The 27,630-nt window shown below is 36.3% G+C and overlaps 1 protein-coding gene across 32 annotated transcripts in view; it reads right to left on the bottom strand.

Annotated features, from left to right (window-relative positions):
• Positions 1-27,630, bottom strand: part of HMBOX1 (homeobox containing 1) — a 179,604-nt gene that overhangs the window by 42,438 nt on the left and 109,536 nt on the right. For all 32 annotated transcript variants that reach the window (XM_070611398.1, XM_070611394.1, XM_070611388.1 and 29 more), the window contains 2 exons: positions 18,154-18,264; positions 5,812-5,965 (listed from right to left, as the gene is read on the bottom strand). In XM_070611398.1, coding sequence (XP_070467499.1) covers positions 5,812-5,965; positions 18,154-18,264 — 265 coding nt within the window. The remainder of the gene's footprint in view (positions 1-5,811; positions 5,966-18,153; positions 18,265-27,630) is intronic.

Genomic DNA, 27,630 nt, shown 5'->3' with positions numbered 1-27,630 from the left:
TCACATACCTGTAATGCTTTTACAAGATGCCCAGTCTCATCATGTATATTTCCTGGCCTACACCTAGAATCAGACATTTCTCAAAGGGGTGTTAACGGTATTTATGACCACAACCAGGGCCCCAGGCATGCTAATTTCTACTAGGTTGATCATTATCTATAGGCCTTTTGAGTAGGTAGAGGTGGGAAGACCAACCACCCCCCCCCCTTTTTTCAAGAGAAAATATAACAAATTCATATTATTATTTATAATTCAAATTCATGATTACAGGATTTTCCCATCAAAATTATAGCTGGCTTCTTAGCAGAAATTCACAAGCTGATCCTAAAATTCATACGGAAATGTAAGGGACTCAGAATAGCTAAAACAATCTTGAAAAAGAAGAAAGCGGAGAATTCATGCCTCCAGATCTCAAAATTTACTACAATGCGACAGTAATCATGACAGTGTGGTATGTCATAAGGATAGACATATAGATCAATAGAACAGAACTGAGAGTCCAGAAATGCACCCTCACATTTATAGTCAATTGATTTTTGATGAGGGTGCCAAGACTAATCAATGGGATAAGAAGGGTTTTTTTCAACAGCACTAGGACAACTAGATATCCACATGCAAAAGAATGTTGTTGGGTCCCTACTTCAAATCATATACAAAAATTGGCTCAAAATGGATCAAAGATCTACATGTAAGAGTTAAAAGTATAAAACTCTTAGACAAAACACAGGAATAAATCTTGGTGACTTTGATTTAGGCAAAGCCTTCTTAGATGAGACAATAAAAGCACAAACAGATGAAAAACTAAAACAAACTTCATCAAAATTAAACTTGTGTGCTACAAAGGTCATCATCAAGATGTGAAAAGACCACCCATAACATGGGAGAAAGTATTTGCAAACCATACACGTGATAAGAGACTTATACCTAAAACACATAAAGAAATCTTACAATTCAATATAAAAAGACAATCCAATTTAAAAAATGGGCAAAGGATCTGGACAGACATTTCTGCAAAGAAGATATACAAATAGCGAATAAGTATATGAAAAGATACTCAACATCATTGGTCAGGGAAATGCAAACCAAGACCACAGTGAGATTCTACTTCACACTAGGAGACAGATAACAAGTGTTGGTTAGTTACTGAAACCATCATACAGTGCTGGGTGGATGTAAAATGTTGCATCAGTCTGGCAGTTCCTCAAAAGGTTGAACACAGTTACCATATGACCCAGGAATTCCACTAGTACACAAATTTTGTTCATGGCAGCATTATTCATAATAGCTAAAAACTGGAAACAACCTCAAATGTCCATCAGCTGATGAACGAATAAATACAATATGGCATATCCATACAAAGGAATATTATTTAGCAATAAAAAGGAATGAAATACTGGTATATGCTACAATATGGATAGACCTTGAAAACATTATGCTAAGAGAAAGAAGTGAGTCACAAAAGGTCAGATGTTGTACGAATCCATTCATATGAAATGTCCAGAACAGGCAAATCTGTATATAAAAGTAGATTAATGGTTATCTAGGGTTGGAGGGAGATGAGGGCAAAAAAGGGGTAACTGCTACATGGTGCAAGGGTTTTGGAGGAAAAGACAATGTTCCAAAATTGGTAAAATGGTAAAATTGATTGTGGTGATGGTTGCATAACTGTAAATACACTAAAAAGCACTGAATTGTACACTTTAAATAGGTAAATTGTATCTCAGTAAGGTTGTTATTAAAAGAACAAATTCAAGATAAATTTCTATCTTTATGTACACACATAAACAAGATTATAGTGTTTTACTTAATTTCTTTTCATTTTATGTTTATATCTCTTTTACACTGAAAACCTTGGTTCCTAATAACATTAATATGATTACTTGTTTTATCTATATCTATATCTGTATCTATACAAATAAAAATAGTACCTGAAAACAATATTAATTTCACCAAATTTAGTAAAAATAGTGTAAGATTTCTTTTGTAGTTCTTTTTATTCCTAAGCAGGATCCCACCAGGAAAGCATAGTGAAAATATTGTGTTATAAAGCTATTTGATATAGTTCCCAAGAATTTAAGTCACAACTTATACACAATAGGTTTGTTTCATTTTAGTTATTTTTTAAGGATCACCTCTCCCCCCATTTCAATTTAATTTTGTTTTATAAGTGCATAAAATATTTACATGGATACAATGTCAAAACAAGGTACGGATATTGAGAAGTCTGCTTCTATCCTCGGCCCCTCCAATCTGTTTTATTCTGTTCTCCTATTGGTAACCATTTATTTATTTTATGGTTTACTCTTTCATTTTAAAACAAGTTACAAGCAAAGACATAAATTACAGCTACTATATATAATTGACTCTGCCTTTTTTTTTTAACATTATATCCTGGAGATCACTGTATACAGAAGTGAAGTATTCATTCCAAAAGTTACAAACATGCAAATAAGTCTTCCAAAATATTTAATAGTAATAGTCCAGAAGGTCACAATATGATTTTCATTCTGTGAAAATGAAGATTTATTCCTTTTTTCAGCTGCATAGCACTCCATTGTGTGAGCCTGAACATTCAACATATGGATGTACTATAATTTATTGACCCAGTTCACTACCAATAGATACATCAGTTATATTCGTATTTTGATATTATCACAAACAGGGCTGTTATCTTTTCATATTTTTGCCAGTGTACCTTTGGGATAATTTTCTAGAAGTGGGAATGTTGAGTCAAAGGGCAAACTCATAGGTAGTTTTCCCTGATGTTGTCAAATTCCTCCCCATGGAAATTATTCTATGTTGCATTCTCACAAGCAACATATGAGACTGCTCATTTCTCTACAGCTGAATCAAAAGAAAATGTTGTGGAACTTTTGGATTTTTGCCAATGTAATAGGAGAAGAACGGTTAACTGTAATTTTAATTTTAATTTCTCTTACTATGAGTTAAATTGAACATTGTTTCATATGCTTAATGGCCATTTGCATTGTTTTTCTGTTGATCTCTTTAGTCCATTTCTCGATAGAGTTGTTGGTCTTCTCTTTTAAAAGTTCTTTTTATATCAGGGATAATAAGTGGCAAATACTTTTCCCCATTTTTCTTCTGTTTTTTACTTTGCTCACAATTTTTTCTCATCAAGGCTTTCTTTTAATTTATGTAATCATATTTGTCAATCCTTTCCCTTATTGCTTTTGGATTTTAGTCATAGTTAGGGAAAATTTCACCATTTCCAGGAAATGGAGGAATCACCCATGTTTTCTTCTATTATTCATATGGATTCACTTTTTTGATTCACTTGAAATTTATCTTGGTGTATGGTGTGAAGAAAGGAATAATTTTTGATTTATACTAATATATTTGAGTAAGGCTAGTAGTTTGCTGGCTTTATTGTCTGTGCATATATATTTATTCACACCATCAGTCTAGGAAAAAACATCATGCATTGCTCTGAGGCTAGGGAATTTTATATTCTATGTTACAAAATAAAAAGTTCCATTTTCAGAGAATGAAATTATACCGTGACCTTCTGTACTATTGCTATTAAATACTTTGAAAGGCTTTTTGCATTTTTGCAACTATTGGAATAAATCATATACTTTCTTACTCGTTGTGACAGGTAAGATAAAATTAAACCAAAGATAACCAATTTCTGGATTAAAGACAATTAATATTAAGGTTAAAAAGTAAAAATTAAGATTAAATGAGAGCCTTACACAAGGTAAGTGATCAATATCTTTTTAACTGAAATTTAATCAGTGTGATTCTGTGGCTAGTTCTTAATACCCTGGAGAAAAAGAGAAAGAATTGCAAACCCTTCCAGGTTAAGTTTTGAAAATGCGTTAGGACTATCACCTATCATTATTAATGTTATCAATTTTAAATTAATCCTTCTCCACACTGACACTATGTGATACATGTATACTGGTATTTTCACGAAAAAAATTAAATGGCTGAGTCAGTAGCACAATTAGAACTTACACCAACAAGAAACCAATACCAAAGCTTATTTTGTAACCCAGAGGAAAATGTACGATAGTACAAATAATTTAAGTTAGATATTATTTAATTCACATCTGTTACATGGTAAGTTCTGAAGAAATTTCTTTAAATAATCAAAATTTCTAAATGAGAAAAACAGAGCAGACTGTAAATGTCAGATCTTTAGGATAATAAAGTCTCTTTCACTTTTTTTTTTTTTTTTGAGGAAGATCAGCCCTGAGCTAACTGCTGCCAATCCTCCTCTTTTTGCTGAGGAAGACTGGCCCTGAGCCAACATCTGTGCCCATCTTCCTCTATTTTGTATGTGGGACGCCTGCCACAGTATGCCTTGACAAACAGTGCTATGTCCTCACCCAGGATCCAAATTGGTGAACCCCGGGCCGCCAAAGCGGAACTTGCGAACTTAACCACTGCGCCACCGGGCCAGCCCAAGTCTCTTTCACTTTAACCACTCAAGCATATAAGGAATTGTTATTCAATAAATGGCCTCTACTCTTATCTATATTAAAGAGAGTGAGGAAAGAAACAGACGATAACATCAATAGACAAGCTATAGTCTCATTTTGGCTACAGGATCACACCCTCCCCTTAAGCAAATCTTTTCATTTCAACTTGATCACAAGAACAAAAACATGGCTTTAACTTCAACATTTTAAATCATCCTTCAGGTAGTGATGTTAACGAGTTGAGAAATAATCAGGAAACAGGCAGAAGAGAGACGGAAAAGTCCTAGATGACATTTAATTCACATTGGCTATTGAAGAATTTCATTTTATAGATAAGGAAGTTACAGCTGAGAGTTTGCGACCTGAACAAAGTTACCCGGCTGGTTGATGGAAAAGCCAAAACCAGGTTTCAGGTCTTCTGACTCTGAGTCAAATGTTCTTTTCAGTATGCCAATTGTTTGGTCAGATTAGATAACTGAAGAAAAAAGAATGTGAAGCTGGCTCAATGTAAATATGTATTCTAGATCAGCTTAGAAGTTAAACCTAGTTTTAAACATTCAATTCCATTCTTTTCTATTATTTAAATTACTGAGAACACTCAATATGAAACTTCAATTGTTTTTACCTCTGCCTAACATATTCTTTTTCTCTATATTTAATCTGAGGAAACAAGTACTTTTCTAATAGAAAATTATTATCTTATTGCATATAAAACTCCATCAAAATAAAATTCTATAAACATTACTCATAGGTAGGAGACTAAAATGATAATTCTATTACAGGACCCACCTTAAATACACTCAACATTCCATAATCATTTTAATTAATTTATGCCATTTCAGATGGGAAAACTGAAGCTAAGCAAGAATTCAAGTTTAAAAAGTACTGAGTACCTACTATGGATCAGGTAAAGGTGCTAGAGTCAGAGAATAAATTACCAAAATCAAAGTCAAAAACAAGTGTTTCTAACCTTTGGGACTAAGCTCATTTAGGCCATACTTCTTATTGAAGAAAGTTAAATCTCAGTGGCCTCCTATACAATTATTCAATATTTTTGATGAAAATAAGACTTCAAAGAGATTTTCCAAAATATAATACAAAGATCTAAACTCAAAATTCTCAAGTTTCTTAAATTACTGAGGACATCATTAAATTATATTGATAGATACTAACTCCAGTTTCATGAATTCTCAATGGTAAGATCATCTTATTTCAACAATACACCATTTATAATACTCCAAAACACTTTTAGAGATAGAACTCGGATCCCAAATTACTTGTTTGAAATGAAAACTTTCCAAATCTATCCAAAGATTCTCTCTTTCCTAAATTTGGGAGATTGCCCACAGGAAAAGGAGACATGTACCTTTCCATGACAGCTAGGCACTCCTTTCTCCAGGTAAATCGACTCCCTCGTCGTAATCGGAAGGTGCCAGATGTGGCTGAGACTGGGGGAGGTGTTTGTCTCCATTCCGGGTCCTCTATTGGAATGGGGGCTGGTCTCATACTTAGTGTAGCCCCTGGAAAAAAACAAGACAGTTTAGCAAATATCTCTCAATTTATTAAAACCAGTATGACAAATAAATTATGAAATCAACAATAAACTTTTGCCCCCCATTGAAATTTGTAAGCCAAATACATTTGATATCTATATTTTTAAAAAATTGTTTGACCAAAATAAAAATCCAAAGAGACAAAAGCTCTTCCTTAAAAAGTCTATCACTTGGGGGGCCAGCCCGGTGGCTGAGTGGTTAAGTTCGTGCGTTCTGCTTCGGAAGCCCAGGGTTTCACTGGTTCAGGTCCTGGGCGTGGACATGGCACCGCTCATCAAGCCATGCTGAGGCAGCATCCCACATGCCACAACAAGGACTCACAACTAAACATATACAACTATGTACTGGGGGTGCTTTGGGGAGAAAAAGGAAAAATAAAATCTTTAAAAAAAAAGTTCATCATTAGGGCTGGGCTGGTGGCACACCAGTTAAGTTAACACGTACTGCTTTGGTGGCCCGGGGCTCACCGGTTTGGATCCTGGGTTTGGTCCTACGCACTGCTTGGCAAGCCATGCTGTCACAAGTGTCCCACATATAAAGTAGAGGAAGATGGGCATGGATGTTAGCTCACAGCCAGTCTTCCCCAGCAAAATGAGGAGGATTGGCAGCAGATGTTAGCTCAAGGCTAATCTTCCTCAAAAACACAAAAAAAAGAGGGGGGCTGGCCCCGTGGCTGAGTGGTTAAGTTCGCGTGGTCCGCTGCAGGTGGCCCAGTGTTTCGTTGGTTCGAATCCTGGGCACGGACATGGCACTGCTCATCAGGCCACGCTGAGGCAGCATCCCACATGCCACAACTAGAAGGACCCACAACGAAGAATATATAACTATGTACTGGGGGGCTTTGGGGAGAAAAAGGAAAAAAAAATAAAAAAATCTTAAAAAAAAAAGTCCATCATTAATTATTTTAGAATGTCATTTTTCTTTTAGTGTCATTTGTCTTTTATCTTTGTTTATGTCATGTTTTTGAAACAAAGCCCAAAACCTCTCTCTTTAGGGGAGTAGGGAAGTATGGTCTTCGGCCCAGTGACAACTTAACAGTATCTTCCTCTAAAAAAGTTCTTCTTGAAATTCTTATTTGAGTGTTTTAATCATCTTGAACAATACACCTTATATGATTAGAACCTTTCATTACCATTCTAAGGACTTTTTGTTGTTGAGAAAATGGAGCCTTAAAAGAATGTATATAGGTAGATGAATTAAAATAACCCTAATTGTTGTAAATGCTTAAAAAAAAAGTCAAATAGAGCATCAAAGAAAATAACACGATATCTGATATGCTTTTAGTCTGCTAACTAAATCAGATCTCCATAGGTCTACTACCTGTTAATGCCAAACTATTTTCTGTAACCTTTGAACATAATAAAATCAATGAAAAAAATGTATAATTGAGATATTTTACAAATTCACACTAGCCTTTTCTCATATAACCTAAACTGGTGATGATGCTGTATTCATCCATTCACCATTTATCAAACCCTTTTCACATGGCTTGCTCTAGGCTAGAAGCTATGAATAAAACCAGGAAAGTAACATTGTCTCGGACCTCCACAGACTTATTTCAGAGAATTTAAATATAGCTTGGTATGCTTTCATAGAGTTCAGTTCCTGGCTCCCCACTGTTCTTCCATTTTTTACAGTGTTAAATGCGTCTTCCCAAAGCATAATTATGATCATATATATCACTCTGCTGACAAAAACCTTCAAAGAGTTCCCTTTGCCTATGGAATAAAATCCGAATTCAATATAGCCCTAGAAAGACAGCTTAGAACTTCTCTGAATTATGTATAATAACGCACACATTAAAAAATTATATTGTTTCTTGGGGCCAGCCCGGTGGTGCAGCAGTTAAGTTCGCATGTTCTGCTTCAGCAGCCTGGGGTTCGCTGGTTCTGATCCTGGCTTCAGACATATGTACCGCTTGTCCAGCCATGCTGTGGCAGGCGTCCCACATATAAAGTAGAGGAAAATGGGCACGGATGTGAGCTCAGGGCCACTCTTCCTCAGCAAAAAGAGGAGAATTGGCAGCAGATGTTTGCTCAGGGCTAATCTTCCTCAAAAATAAAATAAATAAATTTTAAAAATATATATATTCTTTCTTCATAAAAGGAATCATATTTTATTTACTGTACCTTGCAATTAATACCATAGGTAGTGTTTCTACTTCTGCACATACAGATCAATTTGTAGATCTCCCTTTAATGGCTGTATCTTTATATGCATTCTCTTATACAGTTGCCCAATATTTTAACCAATCCTGATTTTCGTCTCCAAACCTGTTGCCTTTCAGTGTTTCCTATCTGAGTAAATGCCATCTCTATTTTTCAAATTTTTCAGCTCAAAAACTTCAGATTCATCCTTAACTTCTGTTTCTCCCACATACTATATAACCAATTCATAGGCAAATCCCGTCAATTTTATCTTCAAAATATATCTAGAATCAGACCAATTTGTATTACCTTCACTGCTACCACTTTAGAACAAGTCTCATCTCTCCTAAGCATAACTTTCTGGGATAGGTTCCAAAGACAGACCTTCACAGTAAGTCATACCTCCTGGTAATCATGTCCTTGAATCTGGGCCGGTCCTGTGACATATTTTGACAACAGAAAATGGAAATAATTCTAGGCTAGGTAATAAGAAGCTTTGCAACTTCTGCCTACATCTCCTAAGATGCTCACTCTGGGGGAAGCCGGCTGCCATGTAAGAAGTATGACTAACCTGAAACCACAATGTTGAAAGGAAGCCCAAGCTAGCCATGTAGAGTGAGAGATGTCCAGCGGGCCCCCAGGAGCCACCAGACATTTGAGGAAAAAGCCATTTAGGACATTCTAGCAGCAGCAGACACAATGTAGAGAACTGTAGAACCCAGCTGACAGACAGAAATAAGGTCTTAGGCATACAGTCCCAATACAGCTATGTGGTAGCCAGCCTCCAAGGTGGTTGCTAAGGATCTCCGCCTCCTGCTATTCAGTGTGTTGTGTCATTGCTTCTCATATTGTACCAGGATTAATTAGTCTGTGTGACCAATAACATGTGGCAGAAGTGAAGGTATGTCACTTCCAGGATTAGATTATAGAATACGCCATGCTTGTCTGTCTTGGTTGCTGCGTCTCTTGGATCACAGGCGAAAACTAGCTGCCGTGTTGTATGTACGGGAGCTCAAGGAGCCCATGGTGAGAGGACCTGCTATCTCTGGCCAGCAGGCAAGAAGGAACTGGGGCCTGCCACCACTCAACATGAGTGATCCTGGAAGTAGACTGTCAAGCCACAGTGACTGCAGCACTGGCTGACAGCTCGACTACAACCTCGTGAAACTCTGAGCCAAAACCATCCTGATTCCTGACCCACAGAAATTGTGAGATAATAAGTGTTTGTTGTTTTCAGCAGCTAAGTTGTGGGTAATTCGTTGCATAATAATATAGAACTAATGTACGATATCACAACCATCTCCAGTTGTTTATTTCCTCATGTTCCCCAATGCACTGAGTATTTTAAGTATTACTAATTATTCACATTTATAAATTTGGCAGGCAAAAACATTCCCTTTAATACAGAGATTTCATTATTAGTAAGAATGAGCATCTTTTCCTGTTTACTGACCATTATATATATCTTTTCTTGTGAATTTATATATTTTGTCCTTTTTTCTTTTGAGTTATTAATTTTATTGGTGTATAGAAACCACAGTAATTGCTAGTTATATAGATCGCAACTATTTTTTTTCCAGTTTGTCATTCATCTTTATTTATGGTGTGCTTTGTGATCTTAATCTTTATGCAGTCAAATCTGTCAATCTGTTCTTTCACAGTCGATGTATTTTGTATCATTCAGAATATTTTTATAGCTTCCATTTTTGTTTAAACACTTAATAGATATATGATTTCCTGTTGTGTGTGATCTAAAGTAAATATTTAACATCTTCCTCAAACGGACGAGTGTGCCATCATACAATACTTTAGAGATTCATGGCTTAAAATGTGTGGCATGGGGCTGGCCCCATGGCTGAGTGGTTAAAATTTCACATGCACCGCTTCAGTGGCCCTGGTTTGTGGGTTAGGATCCCAGGCACGGAACTACTCCACTCACCAGCCATGCTGTGAAGGCATCCCACATACAAAATAGAGGAAGACTGGCACAGATGTTAGCTCAGGGCTAATCTTCCTCAAGCCAGGAAAAAAAAAAAAAGAAGTGTGGCAAACTATGGCCTGCAGCCATAGTTTAAATAATGTTTTATTGGAACACAGCCACACTCATTCATTTACACATTGCCTCTTTTTTGCTCTACAATGGCAGCGTTGAGTAGTGTGACAGAGACCACAGGGCCTGCAAAGCTTTAAATATTTACTATCAAACCCTTTACAGGAAGTTTGCTGACCCCTGGTTTAAAAAATTCCTGGCCTACACACTGTGAAACTCTAAACTGAAACCCTTCTTTAGACAGTTTAAGAAAGAAGATTCCATTCTGTCAAAATAACTTGGGAATTAGGCCTGGGCCTAATTCAAAGCTAAAGTTTAGGCTAAAGAAGGAACTATTGGGTTGGAGGGTTTCAAAGTCTTTGTTTTGGTACTTTTCTGAACGCAAGCAAGAATTACAGCATAACAAGGGCTCTGGAATCTGCCTAAGTTAGACTATACAAATTTTGTTCTTCAGCCATGATAAAAGGTCCAAAACAGAGCCTAACTGCTATCATGGCTGATCAAAAGAGAGGTAGAAGCAGGCTGGGTAAAGCTCTAGGTCCTCCTCTCCTTTGGCAAAAGGATAGAGAGTTTCAGGGTTTCATTGGGTAGAGGATGGGGAACAGGTCAGTGAATTCCAACTAGTAGGCCGTATCTATAACCATAGCATGCTTTCTTAGTTAAGCCGAATGATAAATGGGAAGAAATAAAACGAAGAATATAAAGAATCCTAACTCAATCATGAGGTTGAAGGAAATAAACCAACTGATAACAGGGGTTCTTTCTTGGTATTGGGGTTTATTGGTAATGTAATCACGCTTCTTTATAATATTTTGTTTTCTCCAGATTTTCGATAAAAAAGATATTAAGATGAAATAAAATTGGTTAGGAAGGAAAAGAAAGGGGGGAGAGAAGGAGGGAAAAAAAGAAAAGAGAGAAGTAAGTATTGGTCTGGTTACTTTAAAAGAAATCGAAGCAATATATGCACAGAAGGTGAAAACCCTGAATAATTTCAAACTTGTAAACATTTAATTTGAAACATAATATCACATTACTTTTGAGGGTTTTTTTTCTTGCTCCTTTTTCAAAGTAGCAGTATTTAAAAATAGCACAAGAAACACTCTGGAAACACTCCAATAAACACAGATTTGTTCTAGAAACCTTAGTTCATCTTGCTTTGGTTGAAACAGATGGAGAGCAATGAATAACCCAAGAATGGGTTCAAAATTACTGCCTTCAACAGAAAAATACAAAGATACTAGAATGTAGGAACAACGTATATAAGACTTTAAACCCCACTGAAGTAAAAAATAGTAGTTCTGGGTTGGCTAAAGAACTCAGTTTTTTTTTTTTCCTTACAGGAAATGTGTTGCCTATTTTCTTTACAGGAAGGTTTTTCCCATTATATCTGGGCTCCCATTAAGACAAAATTTTGGGGATTAAATGTTGTAAAGGTGAAATACATATAAAGTGCTTTGCCCAGTGCCAGATGCATGGCAAGTATACAATAAACGTTAGCGAACAACAACAAAAAGACAAAATTTTGCACACTTATCTAGCAAGTCTAAACCTAAGGGAAAAAAAAAAACCTCGTCCTAATTTACTGACAGATTTTAAAACTTTGGTAAAGGTTCACTTTGTACATATGATAATTTTTTTGCTTATCAGGGTTACGTCTTCCAGGTGAGCCTTTGCCAATCAGCTAATCAAAGAATGACTACAAGCCAGTCATTACTACTTCATTCACAGAAACTAGCTTCTCCAAAAGTAATTTCTCATCTTCCCTCATGTCACACATGATTTCCCTGAGGCTCTGACACTCTGCAACAGTGAATGAAGAAGGCATTATTTCTCATCTCCAAATTTACTTCATGGGCTTGCTGCATAAGCCTCTTGGCAAACTTTATTTAATTGTTTAATTTAGAAATATGCAGAATCAGTGCCATGAGCCAAAAGGAACTCAGCAAACCCTGTCTGCTATAGCAATGTTTAAATTAGACAAGGGAAAAGATTGTTGAGCTTAATTTGATTAAATAAAGGGGCTTTTGATGTCAACCATGCTGAATTTAGTATTCACTTCTTTAAAAAAAAAATAGGCATTTTCTTGTAAATCTTTTCATAAGAAACAAGATAAAAGGTATTTGATCAGTTTCCATCAGCCTATTTTATTCATATACCTTGGCAGGTTTTGGGTTATGCTGGGAAATTCTGATGATGGCTCTGTTTATCAGAGAACTACACTATATCTATATCTATTAGATTATCAGTAAAAATAACCTAAACATCCACTCTATTATTTTTCTTGCTGAGTCCACTTAAAGAGAGATGGAAAAGAAAACCCATATCCAAATGGATCCAGAGTGAAGAGGTTGAAAAAGAGAATTTCAATCAAAGTATACGGAGAGAAGTGATCTGAGTCCAGGAATAGAGGCAAAGGATGTACAAACATTTTGATTGTTTTCTAAATGCTTAAATTTAGAGAAAAGGCATTTTTTCACTTCGCAATTTTCCTTAATTTTTCATTTTTGCTCAGAATATATGCAAAAGGATGGTACGATTTACATTTCTTCTGATAAGCTGTTTGTCCTGGACAGAGAAAAATTTATAAAATAAAAGAACTGATGGGGCCAGCCCCACGGTTAAGCGGTTAAGTTCTTGCACTCCACTTCAGGAGCCTAGGATTTCACAGGTTCAGATCCTGGGCGAGGACATGGCACCGCTCATCAAGCCATGCTGAGGCGTTGTCCTACATAGCACAACCAGAGACACTCACAACTAGAATACGCAACTATGTATTGGGGGGCTTTGGGGAGAAGAATTAAAAAGGAAGAAGATTAGCAAAGGTTGTTAGCTCAGGCGCCAATCTTTAAAAAAAAAAAAAAGAGTTTACGCTCGCAAAAGCAGGTGTAGACTGTGTGAACCTAGGCTCTTCAGTTTTTAGTATCTTGAAAGCTGTTAACAAGGCAGGTTAATTTCTTTTTTGCCTCCCTCCTTCCCTTCCTTCTCTACTTTCTTCCTCGTTCTCTCCCTCCTTTACATTACACTTTATATGTATTTTTCAAAGGTATACTATAAGTACATGGTACAAAATTTACAAAGACACGAAAGGTCATATAGTTAACAGTCTCCCTGCCACCCCTGTACTCCCAGTCTCTTAGTCCCACACCACAGAGTCATTTGGGTCAGCTCCTAATATAGCCTTCCAAAGATGTTCTGTTTATATAAGCATATACGTGTGTGTGGGTGTGTGTATGTATTCCCCCTATATAAATGGCAATATACTATATCCACTGTTTTGTACCTTACTTTATTCACTTATGAATTTGATACTACCACATATAAATTCAATTCATATAAAACAGCTTAAAAAAAAGCTATATAGCCTCCATAGAATTCCACTGTACAGCTATACCACAATTTATTTAACCAGCTCTCTACTGAGGGACATTTAAGTGGATTCCAGCCATCTCTGCAATGACTTGCAAAGAAGATTCTAATGTACTATAAGAAACAGTGGATAAGCTGTTCTTAGATGCTAATGTAATTTTAGTTCATCTTATCCAAACCTATTAGTAGTTCCAAAGTGTCCATGGAATAAGAAAAAACAATATAATTCTTTAGCTAAAATCAAAGGATAAAAGTCAGCAAAATAAAAACTGCACATATCTAGAAAGAAATCTGTACAATATTAGCTCTATTAATAAAGGTGAAAATGCAAAGAAAAACTTTAAAAAATTAAATTTCAATTGCTATCATCCAATTACTGTTGATGCAACAAAAACTACCAATTGACAATTATGAACCTATCCTCTTCTCTTCAGCTAACTAAATTATGTCTTACAGAAAACTTAACTAGAACAAACCGGGAATCAGTATAGATTTGGTTTTCAAATAAAAAAATAGAAAGTCCTGGGCTGGCCCTATGGCATAGTGGTTAAGTCCGGAATGCTCCACTTTGGTGGCCCAGGTTCTTGGGTTCGGATCCTGGGCGCAGACCTACACCACTTATCAAGCCATGCTGTGGCGGCGACCCACATACAAAACAGAGGGAGAGTTGCACAGATGTTAGCTCAGGGCTAATCTTCCTCAAGGAAAAAAAAACAGAGGAAGATTGGCAACAGATGTTAGCTCAGAGCAAATCTTCCTCACCAAAAAATTTAACTAATTAATTAAACAAAGTAAAAATAAACATTAAAAAATTAGAAAATCCTTACAAGCAGGACACTTGGTATGTAACTTCATTGAAAAGCAAACATATAATTAGGAGAACTTATTCTTAAAAGCAGGTACTACCTCCTTAAAGAAAACAGTTCCTAATCAATAGCTGAATGAATGCTGTTAGTCCTTTCCCATTTTTCTGTTTCACTGCCCTAGTTCCACCTTCCTCCAGCTTCCTGATGATGAGTGAACCTAGCCCTGGTTCTAAGAGAAATTAACAAATATTAATTTAATATTTAAGAAATGTTTAATATTTAAAAAATCTTTAATATTTAAAAAATAAGATTAAAAACAGAAATAATTTTTTAAAAAACAGCTTCAGAAGAACACTATATCACCCCAGTACTAAAACAGGATTCCAATAGTAGTAGTATTCCATAGTTGGCAGTGCTATCAGATCAGTTACAAGAATGTTTCTGCAGCCTGAGAGATGGACCTTAGTTCTCCTTCCTGTTTCTAGTGAATTCATTTTCCTGGTATCCTAGTCCCTGCCTGGGACTGGAGCCCAGCCCTGAAATTCCAGGGTGGGAATTCAGCCTCACCAACTGTAATCAGATTATATGTCAAGGCATCGTGCTAATTGTCAAATCCAAGCGACAAAAATCCCTTCTCTTAGGGAGGCTGATTGCCTGACACAAGTTGACTAGTGTTTGTCCTCCAAATTTTTCACTGTTCTGCCCTATACATTTTGGAACATCTTGATAATCCCCCTGATGCTCCCCTCGGTAGCCAATTGCTGGAATGTAAACAGGCTTATGAAACCCCTGGGCACAGTTGCTTATTTACCTAGCCAAACCCTTGCTATCAACCGAAGCTGCTCTATTAAGCAGACAAAGTGCCAAATTTTTGTCCCTCTCCATCTGATTTGCTCTGCTATGAATCATGGGAGAAATGATGTCTTTGGAAAGATTGCTTAGAGCTGAGTTTGAAGTGTTGCTTCAACCATGATATATTCTAAGGCTGTGTCATCTGATATGGTAACCACTAGCCACATGTGGCTATTGAGCACTTGAAACGTGGCTGATTGGAAATTATATGTGCTTTAAGTGTAAAATACACATTGGATTTCAAAAAGGGAGGGAGGGAGCAAGGAGGGAAGGAAGGAAGAAATCTCAATAATTATTAAAAGCATTGATTAAATGTTGAACTGTTAATATGTATTTGTTAAATAAAATATATTATTAAAATTAATTTTAACTATTTCTTCTTACATTTTAAATGCGGCTACTAGATAATGTAAAATTACATATATCATTCATATTATATTTCTACTGAACTGTGTTGCTTCAGAACATTTAACTAATGGCAGCAACAGAGTCTTATTTTGAGAAGTTTGCTTATATATGGAGATATCATTAGAAAAATATCTAAAAATGAAAGTTCTTCCTGGCAGAAAAAATGCCAGCCGATAAATGTTGAAGGAATGCTTGATTAGATTATCACCATTTTGCAATCTTCATTGGAATAACTGATTTAGGTAGTCATCAATGGATGCTAAGACCACTGGCAAAGGTTATTGTAGAAGAGGATATTCATCCAGTGGCAAAATGATGTCCTACAGATTATTTAGAAACCGCAAAGATAAGATCTGGTGGTCACTACCTTAACAAATGACAAAACTTAGCATATGAATAGCGCTACAACCTGACATTTCATGCCTCTTGATATGTGGTAATATGAGCTGAAGCTTACCTACAAAGCATAAGCCCAATGCTTTGAGAAAAGTTTCAAACATAACAGCAACAATAAAAGAATTTTATAGTGAAAATATGTACTCATACCATCTAATATTTTATGTACTTTATCACATATCTACCGATCTCCCTATTCATTTTATTTTGATGCATTTCAAAGTAAATTGCAGCCATTAGTATATGCCCTCCCTAAATAATCAATGAAGTATTCTTGCCAAAAATGTTTAACCTCAATCTAATCAAGCTTCTAATCCTAGCTTTCAGTTTACAGGAGATACAGGGGCTAGAGAGGAATAAGTGAACTGACACTAAGAGGAGACAGAAAAATCCAGAATGTGGAACATTCTGTAAGATCAGATGGTTAAAAAAAGTTTGTCATTTTCATGTTTGAGTGACTAGATTTAAGAGTCTAAAGAGACATAACAACAAATTCCAATTTGTCAACCCAAACCAGATACTACTTAATAAAAAAAAGCTACAAAAGACATTCTCGCAACAACTAGAGAAATGCAAATATGGACTGGATATTAGATGATATGGAATCACTGTTAATTTTCTTAAATATGTTAATAGGGACTGTGGTTATGTAGGCAATTACCGTTTTTTTCCAGGAGATGAATGCTGAAGAAAGAGTGAATATGTGTGTGTGTGTGTATACATATATGTATATATATATTTTAAAATTTATTCATTTACTTATATAGGGATTAAAGAAAATACAGTAAAATGTTAACAATTATTGTATCTAAGAATAGGGTAAACAGGTGTTCACTGTGCTGGTCGTTCAAGTTTTCTGTACATCTTAAATATTTCAAAATAGAAATTAGGGGGCAGGGTAGATAAAAAAAATTCATTGCAGAGAGGTCTGCTCTGTTTTGTGCCTTTCAGATTGAGAATACAATCTCTGAAAAAAAAATCTCACCACAGACACACACACACACAAATATGTCTTTATTTACATTCTTTATTTCCATCTAAGAGCCAATGATACTATTATTAAGAGTCAATATGCAATATTCCAATTGGTTATTTAGTCTGTAAGCAAAGACTTTAATACTGTAGTATTACAGAAGACAGCTCAATCACAAGGTTAAACTTGGGATCAGGCTCACTGTCACCAGTCTGTGTACCGTGTAGATTGAGACAGTCTGTCACACAACTTCAGATTCTACTTTATATACCACTTGTTTGCAATAGATCTTGTCTATGCCTGGCAACTTCAGACACAAAGGTTTTTTGTGATCTTTTTCCTTAAGATTTCATTCTACTTTCCAAGCTATTGTTGCTCCTGAAGTCATCAGAGCAACTCTACCCTAAAGTCCAAAGACACATTCATCACCCAGGTAATTAGAATTAAAACCAGAAAATCATTAGCAGAGATCATTGGATATGGTATAGCATGAACTAAATAAAAGCATTAAATTTATATTACTAACTAAAACAAGATTTTATTAAATTAAATTAATTATTTTTTTTTAGGAAGATCAGCCCTGAGCTAACATCTGCTGCCAATCCTCCTCTTTTGCTGAGGAAGACTGACCCTGAGCTAATATCCGTCCCATCTTCCTCTATTTTATATGTGGGACGCCTGCCACAGCATGGCTAGACGAGCAGTGCGTAGGTCCACACCCAGGATCTGAACCAGCAAAGCCTACATTGCGAACCTAACCAACGAGCCACCAGGCTGGCCCCAAGATTTCAACAAAAACAAAACTAAAAATACTAGATATGGAATCTTATGTGTATACCTATAGTTGATGAAAAGAAAGTCAGCCACTGACAATCGTGATCTTTCTTTCAAACCATGGTTTGAAATCACATATAACCCAGAAACAAAGAGGCACCTTGAGGGAAGGAATGAAAATGACTAGATAATTTCAGACACTAAACTAAAAATTGGTACAATCAGCTTTTAGGTTTTACAATTAAGAGTGTTCTTTGGCCTAAAGGAACAACAATAAAAGTATGAAATTACCTTAGTGAAGACAAGTCAGCACATGGATTCAATAAAGTAATTAATTACATTTGTCTTGTTTCAGATGCAAAAAAAAAAAAAAGAATATTTACCAGGGTTTGTCTTCTCCAGTTGATACCATCGGTAAAATGCTCTTTTCTTCTGTTCACTCAGGTCTGATCCCTGCTGCAACAGCCAGTGAGAGATCCGGCTCTGACTGATACCTACGCAGAAAGAGAAATAGCTGTTGTGGGTATTGAAACTACAGGGAAGTTAATGAGGGCTCTGTTGGTTCTAGGTTACTGGGTGCTTTATTCTCGGTGTTGCTCTATAAGGAAGCTGCAACTTGAGCAAACTGTTTAATACTGGGCTTCTTTGTATAGGCTGACTACACTGGCTAGGATATATTCAGAAACGATCCATTGAAGGTCAAAATATTTTATTAACCAAGACTTGAAAGTGGTCTCTAACATTAATCTCTAAATCAGGTCCACGAATATGAGATAAACGAAGAGATTCCTAAGTAATAGTTATTTTTCAGAAGTTGATTAGATTTGTGCTCCTTCAACCACCACCATGTCCACCTCAATCCTGGTTTAGAATATTAGAACCTTATCAGATATTGAGAAGAAGAAGAAGAAAAAAAAATTCAAGCCAGCAAGTTTTGCTATTCATTACTGAAACTGATAAAAAGACTAAGGTCATTGAAAATACTCTCTCAATAAGCCTTATTTGTTAATTCATTTAGGCATTTTCACACTTGTCACCATTAGTACAGATAACTAAGAACTTGAAGACTTTTAAAATAACGCTGCAATATGACCTCTTAAGAAATCTCAAGAGGTAAAGATGTTCTTATAACACACAGACTTATCAAAAACTTGAACAGATTATAAAGCAGTACACTTCAGCTATTACTAAGTAGTTCTTGACAGCAATGAATTAGAAATGTGAAAAACCTCCACACGTGAAAGTAAAAAAGCATGTCTAATACATACTAGTCTGAGAATCACATGCTCCTTCAGGTCATTATAGTTATTCTAAAAATAAATAATTGAACATACAACTGGCAAAAGCAAAGAATAACAGGAAAGATAAAACTGTTTTACCTGCCCATAAGGTACTTCGCAAAAGACCATTCCACTATCATAGAGGGTTAACAGTATCTAAACTCTTCCAAGGAATTACTTATGGTAACTGGGTAGTACTGATACCCCTGTGCCAACACCTATTTAAAGCTATAATGCACAATTAAGAGTGGTCATCATAAAGTGATCACAACTGCAACATGAGAAGAACCAGGAGGTCTGATGCTCACATTTAACTCGTTAAGAGCAAGCCCCTTTTAAAAACCTATGTTAGGGGCTGGCCTGGTGGCGCAGCGGTTAAGTTCACATGTTCTGCTTCGGCAGCCTGGGGTTCGCCGGTTCAGATCCTGGGTGCAGACACGGCACTGCTTGGCAAGCCATGCTGTGGCAGGCGTCCCACACATAAAGTAGAGGAAGACGGGCACGGATGTTAGCTCAGGGCCAGTCTTCCTCAGCAAAAAGAGGAGGACTGGTGGCAGATGTTAGCTCAGGGCTAATCTTCCTCAAAACAAAACAAAACCTATGTTAAAAGAAAATTTGAGGAAATAGGGGAGGGGAGTTTTGTTAAAAGAAAGGTTGGGCTGTGAAGCAAGGTTCTCTGATTGGAAACACCTTTCACTTTCAAAGCGTGAAATTCAAACAGTTTTCCAAAACCTAAATGATTACATTCTCAAGTAATTCTCAAGTAAAACAACAGTTTTACAATGGATTAAATGTGTATTTGATACAGGTGACGGCAGCTAGCACTTTAGGTTTGTACTAAGAGAATACAAATTATTCTGGATAATTAAACTGCCTGTGTTTGGCAATGCTGTCACCAGAAGTCCAGTTTCAGACACTATACCATTTTCCACACTACTTTTAAACAAGGCTGAAGAAAATAACCATTTACCACGATGAAATCAAAACTGATTTTCATGTCAACAAAATGAAACTATTTTTTATAGATTCTTCGTATCTATATCTTGGTACTATACTGCTCAAACAAAGAAGGAATTTGAGGAAAATCTGTTAAGAAAAAAAAAGAATGTATCAGTTCTGTTATTCTGAATAGTAAGTCTTCCTCACAGAGTCAGATCACACAGAAAACAAACCACAGAGCCCACGAGGTAACAGAGCTATCTAGGTTCTGACTGTGCTGCAGTGGGGGAAGAGGGCAAAAGCCCAACAAAAGGAGATTAGTTAAATTATAGTTTACTCACATAATAAAATACTGGGCAGACTTTTAAAATTAATGTTCTAAAACAGCCATCAAAAGCAAACAACAACAAAAAACCCAAACCAAGCAAACGAAAAGCCATCAATACCAAGTGTTGGCAAGGACACAGAGTATTTGGAAATCTCCTACTGCTGATGGAAGCGTAAAATGTCAGGGCCACACTGGGAAACAACAGGGCAGTATTTACTAAAGCTGAATATACTCATACCATATGACCTAGCAATTTCTTTCCTTGGTATGTAGCTCACAGAAATGCGTACATTCTCAATAGAAACAGGTTAAAAAGACATGTGCAAGAAGGCTTACACGAGCATTATCCATGAGAGTCCTCAATTTGAAACAACTCAGATATCCATCAACAGGAGAATGCATAAGTTCTGACATTTATGCATTCTACTATAGACTACTAGATCAAACAGAAAAAAGGATAAACCACCGCTATATGTAACCACATGGATAAATCTCCCCAAAATAATGTTGGCCAAAAAAAAGTCAGACACACACAGAAAAAAGCCACACATTGGGGCCGGCCCAGTGGCACAGCGGTTAAGTTCGCACATTCCACTTCTGGGCGGCCCAGGGTTCGCCGGTTTGGATCCCAGGTGTGGACATGGCACCACTTGGCAAATGCCATGCTCTGGTAGGTGTCCCACATATAAAGTAGAGGAAGATGGGCACGGATGTTAGCTCAGGGCCCGTCTTCCTCAGCAAAAAGAGGAGGATTGGCAGCTGTTCGCTCAGGGCTAATCTTCCCCCAAAAAAGAAAAATAAGAAAGCCACACACAACTGTATGACTCAATTTACATAAAGTTAACAAACAGACACAACTTATCTACACAGATGGCCATCAGAAGAGTGGTTACCTACAGTTAGGAGACAGGAGGTTAATTAATGGGAGGCAGTGTGAGGGAGGCTTATATAGTGACCAGCACTGTTCTTCATCTTAATCTGGATGGTGGTTATATGTTCATCTTCACTTTGTAAAAGTCATTAACCTGGATACTTTTCTTTGTATATGTTATATTTCAATTAAAAAAAAGTTTCCCCCAAAAAGTTTTCAAAATTCTATGTCGTGTTTAAAAGAATAAATGGATATATATCAATATGGAATGATGCCCACGATACAAATTAAAAAGCATACAGTTTTAAGAATATATACATCTTTACATAATCCACGTTCCAATTTGTATAGTAATAAAAGCTTATATATAGCTAAAGACACACAATATGAATTTAGTGGCAGATGCTTCCTACACTGTATATCTCTAGATTGTTTAATCTTCCTACAAATATGTATTAATTTATTTTATTTTTAGTCTTTCCCTATAAACACTACATACTTTATTGGTTGTTTCATAAACACAGTAATTAAGTTAAACAACAAAGAAATGCAAAAAGAAGTTAATTTCAGCCTTCTTTCACCAATTCCACTCTGAGGTAAGCAATGTTAATTGTTAAAATACGTTCTTTCACAATTTTCTCTATGCATAATTACCAATTTAACAAAACAAAGGAAGAGAAGTTATAAAGAATATCCTCGTATCTAGTCTTTTGTGTGAGGAGGAAATAAATGAAGAACTTCTTCCCTGTAAATTTAATCTCAGTTTTCATACAATAAATATAGAAAACAAAGTAATAAAGCAGGTAGTTTTTCTAGAAGAGGCAGTATAAAAATTAAATATGTACAATAACACATTTTACAATGGTTTTTCTTAGTTAGCAGCTTACTGACAGGTAAGGTTCGCTTAACTCATTCTTCTGGGGCTGGTCCATGCCTTTGGAACTTCAGTTGAGCTAGGTGTCAAACGGCCCTGCAGCTTCTCTTTACTGCTGGCTTTGGTGCTTCTTGAGAGAAAATTTCCCTTACTCCCCTCTTACTTCCCAAAGCTGAAAAAAATGTCATTCTCCACAAGTTTTAGCTCCTCAAAACCTCTTTTCTACCTTTCACAAGGCAGAAGAGAAGAAAAATTTACATATAACCTTCATACATTAAGGGACTAAAACAAACCCTAATTAATTTCTTTCCATTAAGAAAGTGATCACATTGTACTGAAAGGATAAAAAAACCTTTTTGCAAGCCCCTTTCACATTCTTTTCTGGGCTTCACTTCTATTAGGCTCCTTCCACTTCCTCGAACGCCATGCTCCCTTCCACTAGAGGGCTCTCCACCACAACCCATTCTTGTGGAAGTCCCTAACACTACTACAAATTTAAATGTTTCCTCTTCCTTCCAATTCCTGTAGAGTGTGACACTACTGACTACTCATAGCATCTTCGTCCTTGGAATGTTGGATACAACTCTCCAACACAACTTTTCAGTCCGCTTCAGGGATTGCTTTGCTAGCTGCTTACATCTAAGTGTCTCCAGGGTTCCATCTTTAAGCATTTCTCTCACTCTATACACTCTTCCTTTAGTCATCTCAACTATCAACAACCATGATTTAAAATACCTAAATGCCAATGACTTCCACAGCATCAGACTGTTCTTACAAACTATCTGCTAGATAGCTTCATGAGAATTTCCCACAGGTCTTCAACATAGAAAATTTAATTCGCTATCTGCTTCCTTTAAATCTGCTCTTCTTTCTGTGCCCCCATCTCAACTTTATCTTTCACTCTACTCTTTTCTCCAACTCTCACATGCTTACAAAATCCAATCACTTTTTGTCTTCTAAAATTCTCTTCATGTTCTCTCCAATCCTCATTCCTGCAGTTTGGAATCTCAGCCTCTTTTACCTGGACAACTGAAATAACTTTGATGAAAAGAACAAGCCACCTAAGATCCACAAAGTACAAAATCCTCATGATCAGATCCTTTCTAATTAGAAGATCATGTCATAGTTGAAAAAGTGAAACATGCTTCTTCAAAGCAATTTTCTACTTGAGAACTGCAGTCATCTCTACTATTCACCTTCCACAGTGCAACCAGAGTTAGGTCTCAAAATTTTTAAGTTAAAACACATGCATGCATTCACCATAAAAATAATTAACAAAGAATTCAGAGGAAAAACAGTCCTTCCTCCTCAACCCCTCTATTCCCTATCCTAGAGGTATCCTTGTTTATTTGGTGTGAATCCTTCCAGACTCTTTCCTATGCATTTAATACATAAACATGTGCATATATATACATACACATAATTTGTTTTTCTTAAAAAAACACATTTGGAGTTATTCTATACATAACAAGTAACATGTTTCTCACATGCCATCTTGAAATTTTCTCATATGTTACATTATGAACCTTTATCATTCTAATGGCCACATGGTATTCTACACTATAAATATACCCTAATCCTCTTAACACTTACCTATTATTGGACATTTCAGTTGTTGCTAATGTTTTACTATTATAAATAATGATAGAATAAATATTCTAAGCATATTTTTGTGCATATGAATAAGTATTTTGGGGCCAATTCACAGGAATGGAATTTTTGATTTGTAGGCTATGAGCAGCATTTAAGTTTGTAATAGACTATCAGATTGTACCCCAAAGAAGGTTGCACCCAATTTTATACATAATCAATAGTGATGAGAATGTTTCTTATTATAAAAGTTATTTTGAAAGTCTGGTTTTCTTTTTGTAAACATAGTACATGCTTATTATAAGAAAGAATTCTAAGCAATTCAGAGGAAAGTAGAAAAAGAAAGAGGAAAGCTAATAAAAAAAAAAATCCAAATTCTTACCACTCAGAAATAACTACACTCTTTACAAGATCTCTCCAAGCATATCTACATATGAATCTACATAGAATAGGCAGAAATAATTACTAAACTGACATCATACTATAGACAAAATTTTTTAAATTAAAAATATAAAATTTAGTTTTATTTGATTTTAACACAAGAAAAATATAATAAACTAGAATGAAAATAAAGATCTACTCAAGTTTAGTAAATGAATCTACAGGGAAAATGAGGTTCCTAAAAGAGTGCACTAACGCAAGGAAAAAGGATTATACAAATACATTAGGAGGTTGGAAGCATTATTTTCTAACTTGTGGGCTGTAATGGCTCCTGGCTTAAAAAGCTGAGGAAATTAGCAGGCTGTGGGAGCTAACTGTGGGATCCTCTTGGTCTTCCTACATTTGTGTAATTCCCCCAACATTGCTTCAGGGTTGGTCTGTGCAACCAACAGAATACGGCACAAATGATAGTCTATGACTTCTGATGCTAGGTCATGAAAGACATTACAGCTTCTGCCTTGCTGTCTCTCTGAGAGAGTTGGTTCTAAGGAAAACTAGCTGCCATGTTGTGAGACCACTCAACCAGACCTATGGAGAAATCCATGTGGCAAAGAACTGAGACATTCTACTAACAGCTATGCAAGTGAACTATCTTGGAAGTGAGTCCTCTAGTCTTAGTTAAGCCTCCTGATGACTGAAACCTCCTAGACACCCTGAACCAAAGTGACCTGTCTAAGCTGTTCCTGGACTCCCGACCATAGAAACTTAAGTGAGATAATAAAGAGATTTAGGTTTCAAGTAGCTAAAGTCTGACATATATTTTATGCAGCAATAAATAACTAATATACATACATATACTATACTTTCCCCATCTTCCTTCCCAGCCTTTATATCTAATTCCTGATATTTGTAAGATATTTTTGCATAGTCAACATTTACCTTCCGTTCTGGATTCATAATTCCCATAGTTGTTTACTCATAGTTCTAGATTTAACAGGATTAAAGATTTACCATTCAGTTTCCACATTTTTTGATTCCTAAGTTCTATAGTTTTGTCTTTGTTTTTAACTGAGGCATATTTTACATCAGTGAAGTGCACTGCTCTTAAATGTATAGTTCAATAAGTTTTGACATATGTATACACATGTGACCATCACTCAAATCAAGATATAGATTATTTTCATGCTCCCTAAAAGGTTCCTCTTGTCCCCTTTCCAGTTAATGCCTAAATTCTGTATGTTCAATTTAATTTTGGGTTGGTAAGATTTCTTCCATCAAGCAGTTTTCATCATTACAGGTTTATTGGTGCCATATTCCTTAGTCCTTGTATGCCTATATGTTTGTCTTCCATGTTTACACTTTGAGAAGAACTCTACAAGGGGAATTTTTGGGCTTACACATTCCTTCAAAATCTCTTAAATTAGAGTGGTGTCAGTGGGAATGACAGAGTAACGACCTCTGAAAAGCCAGTCCTCCATAAAAGCAATGAGAGCAAAAGTTGCTTTACCATAAAAGCACTGGCAAAAATGGTCAGAATCAACATTTTCAGAGCTCTGGAAATTAACCAAAGGCTTGCAATAATCCACGGAGTGCTTATTCAAGAAAATATGCTGCACTTCAGTAAGAACAGCTATATGACACTTTAACTTGACCCATACTCATTCTCATCATCCCAGGATTACAACAGACTTGAAAACTAATATTCTTGCAATCACAGTGAAAACCAGGAGTGGCCTACTAGCCACTGGAGAGGGTAGAACAGGTCTGGAGTTCCCTAAACACCATTCTAAGAGAACTATTCCTATTTAACCTGTCTGGCAATTCCCTGGACACTCTCATTTGCAAGGCTTGTCCTCATTCAGTGTGAGAAAAGCCTCTTCCCCGGATGAGGAGAAGGAAGGGAGGTAGTTTGTTGACAATAATCAATGGCAATCATTTAACATTGCAGGTGCCTGAGGTGATAACAGTAGGGACAAACAAGGAACTGACCAAAATATTTAAAAAGCTGAGGAATGAGATACCAATGAGGGTTTCTGAAAAGTTTTGACATATTTCTAGGAATCCAGAAGGCCAGGTGCATGCGCAGGTCTGTGCACGTGCCTAGGTCTATGTGCATGACCAAGACAATGTGCATGTACAGGAAAGACCAGTGAAAGCCCTAAGCTCTCACCTCTGGGTGGCTTTGAGACATGGCACAAAGAGAAAGTGAAGGCTAAAGAAGAAGTATAAATTGCCTGCTTGAGCGTTAAAGGTGTGCCCCAAAACACATACAGAGCCCCTCAAGAAAGCTGGGAAACTTATTGGTTCCAGGCTTTTAAGGAAATCTCTGTCCAATAATTAACTGACCACTAAGCTAAAAAGAGACTTCAGTAGCCACACACCACAAAGAACACTGACTAGACAGGATTAGTTAAGGAAAGTCACTAAACAAACCAAGAGCAACAACAACAAAAAGCAATAGCAAGAAATCTAGGGGTGGGGAAGAATCTAATTTCCAGAGTTTCCACATTATATCATTTAAACTATCCAGTTTAAAAAATGAAACTTGTGAACCATGCAAAGAAACAAGAAAGTATGACACATACATAGTAAAAGAAGCAGTCAATAAGAAAAGTCTTTGAAGAAACCCAGATGCTGGACTTCTAGACAAAAACTTAAAGCAGCTGTTTTAAAGATAACCAAAGAATTAAAGAAAACACATCTAAAGAACTAAAAGAAAATATGAGAAAAATGCCTCTCCAAACAGAATATCAATAAAGAGACAGGAATTATAAGAAAGAATTAAATAAAAATTACAGAGTTGAATTGTACAATAAGCAAAATGAAAACTTCACCAGAGGCCCGGCCCCGTGGCCGAGTGCTTAAGTTTGCGTGCTCCTCTTCGGCAGCCCAGGGTTTCACCGGTTCAAATCCTGGGCACAGACATGGCACCGCTCATCAAGCCATGCTGAGACAGCATCCCACATGCCACAACTAGAAGGACCCACAACTAAAAATACGCAACTATGTACCTGGGAGCTATGGGAAGAAAAAGGAAAAATAAAATCTTTAAAAAAAACAAAAACAAAAAACTTCACTAAAGGAGCTCAACATCAGATGTGAACTGGCAGAAGAAATAATCAGTTAACTTGAAGACATGTCAATTGAAATAATCTATTAGGAGAAATAGAAAGAGAGTCCCAGAAGGAACAGAAAGAAAAGTGAAGAAAGAATACTCAAAAAAATAATGGCAAAACAATACCCAAATTTGATGAAAAATATTAATCTACCCATTCAAGAAGCTCAATTTTCTTCAAGCAGGGTAAACGCTGAGAAAGTCACACCTAGAAACACCGTAAACTGTGGAAAACCAAAGACAAAGAGAACATTTGAAAGCTGCAAGAGAGAAGTGACTCATTATGTATAAGGGATGCTCAGTAAGACTAACAGCTGATTTCTCATCAGAAACCATGAAGTTAGGAGGCAGTAAGATGATATATTCAAAGTGCTGGGGCGGGGGGAGAGCATCAGACAAGAACTCTATATCCAGCAGAGCTATCCTTCCAAAATCAAGAAGATATTAAGACACTACCACATGAACAAAACCAGAGAGAATCT

This window comes from Equus przewalskii, chromosome 2 (assembly GCF_037783145.1).
Source record: "Equus przewalskii isolate Varuska chromosome 2, EquPr2, whole genome shotgun sequence".
Taxonomy (NCBI): domain Eukaryota; kingdom Metazoa; phylum Chordata; class Mammalia; order Perissodactyla; family Equidae; genus Equus; species Equus przewalskii.
The sequence above is the reverse complement of the archived record's forward strand: the minus strand, read 5'-3'. Positions and strand labels throughout refer to the sequence as shown.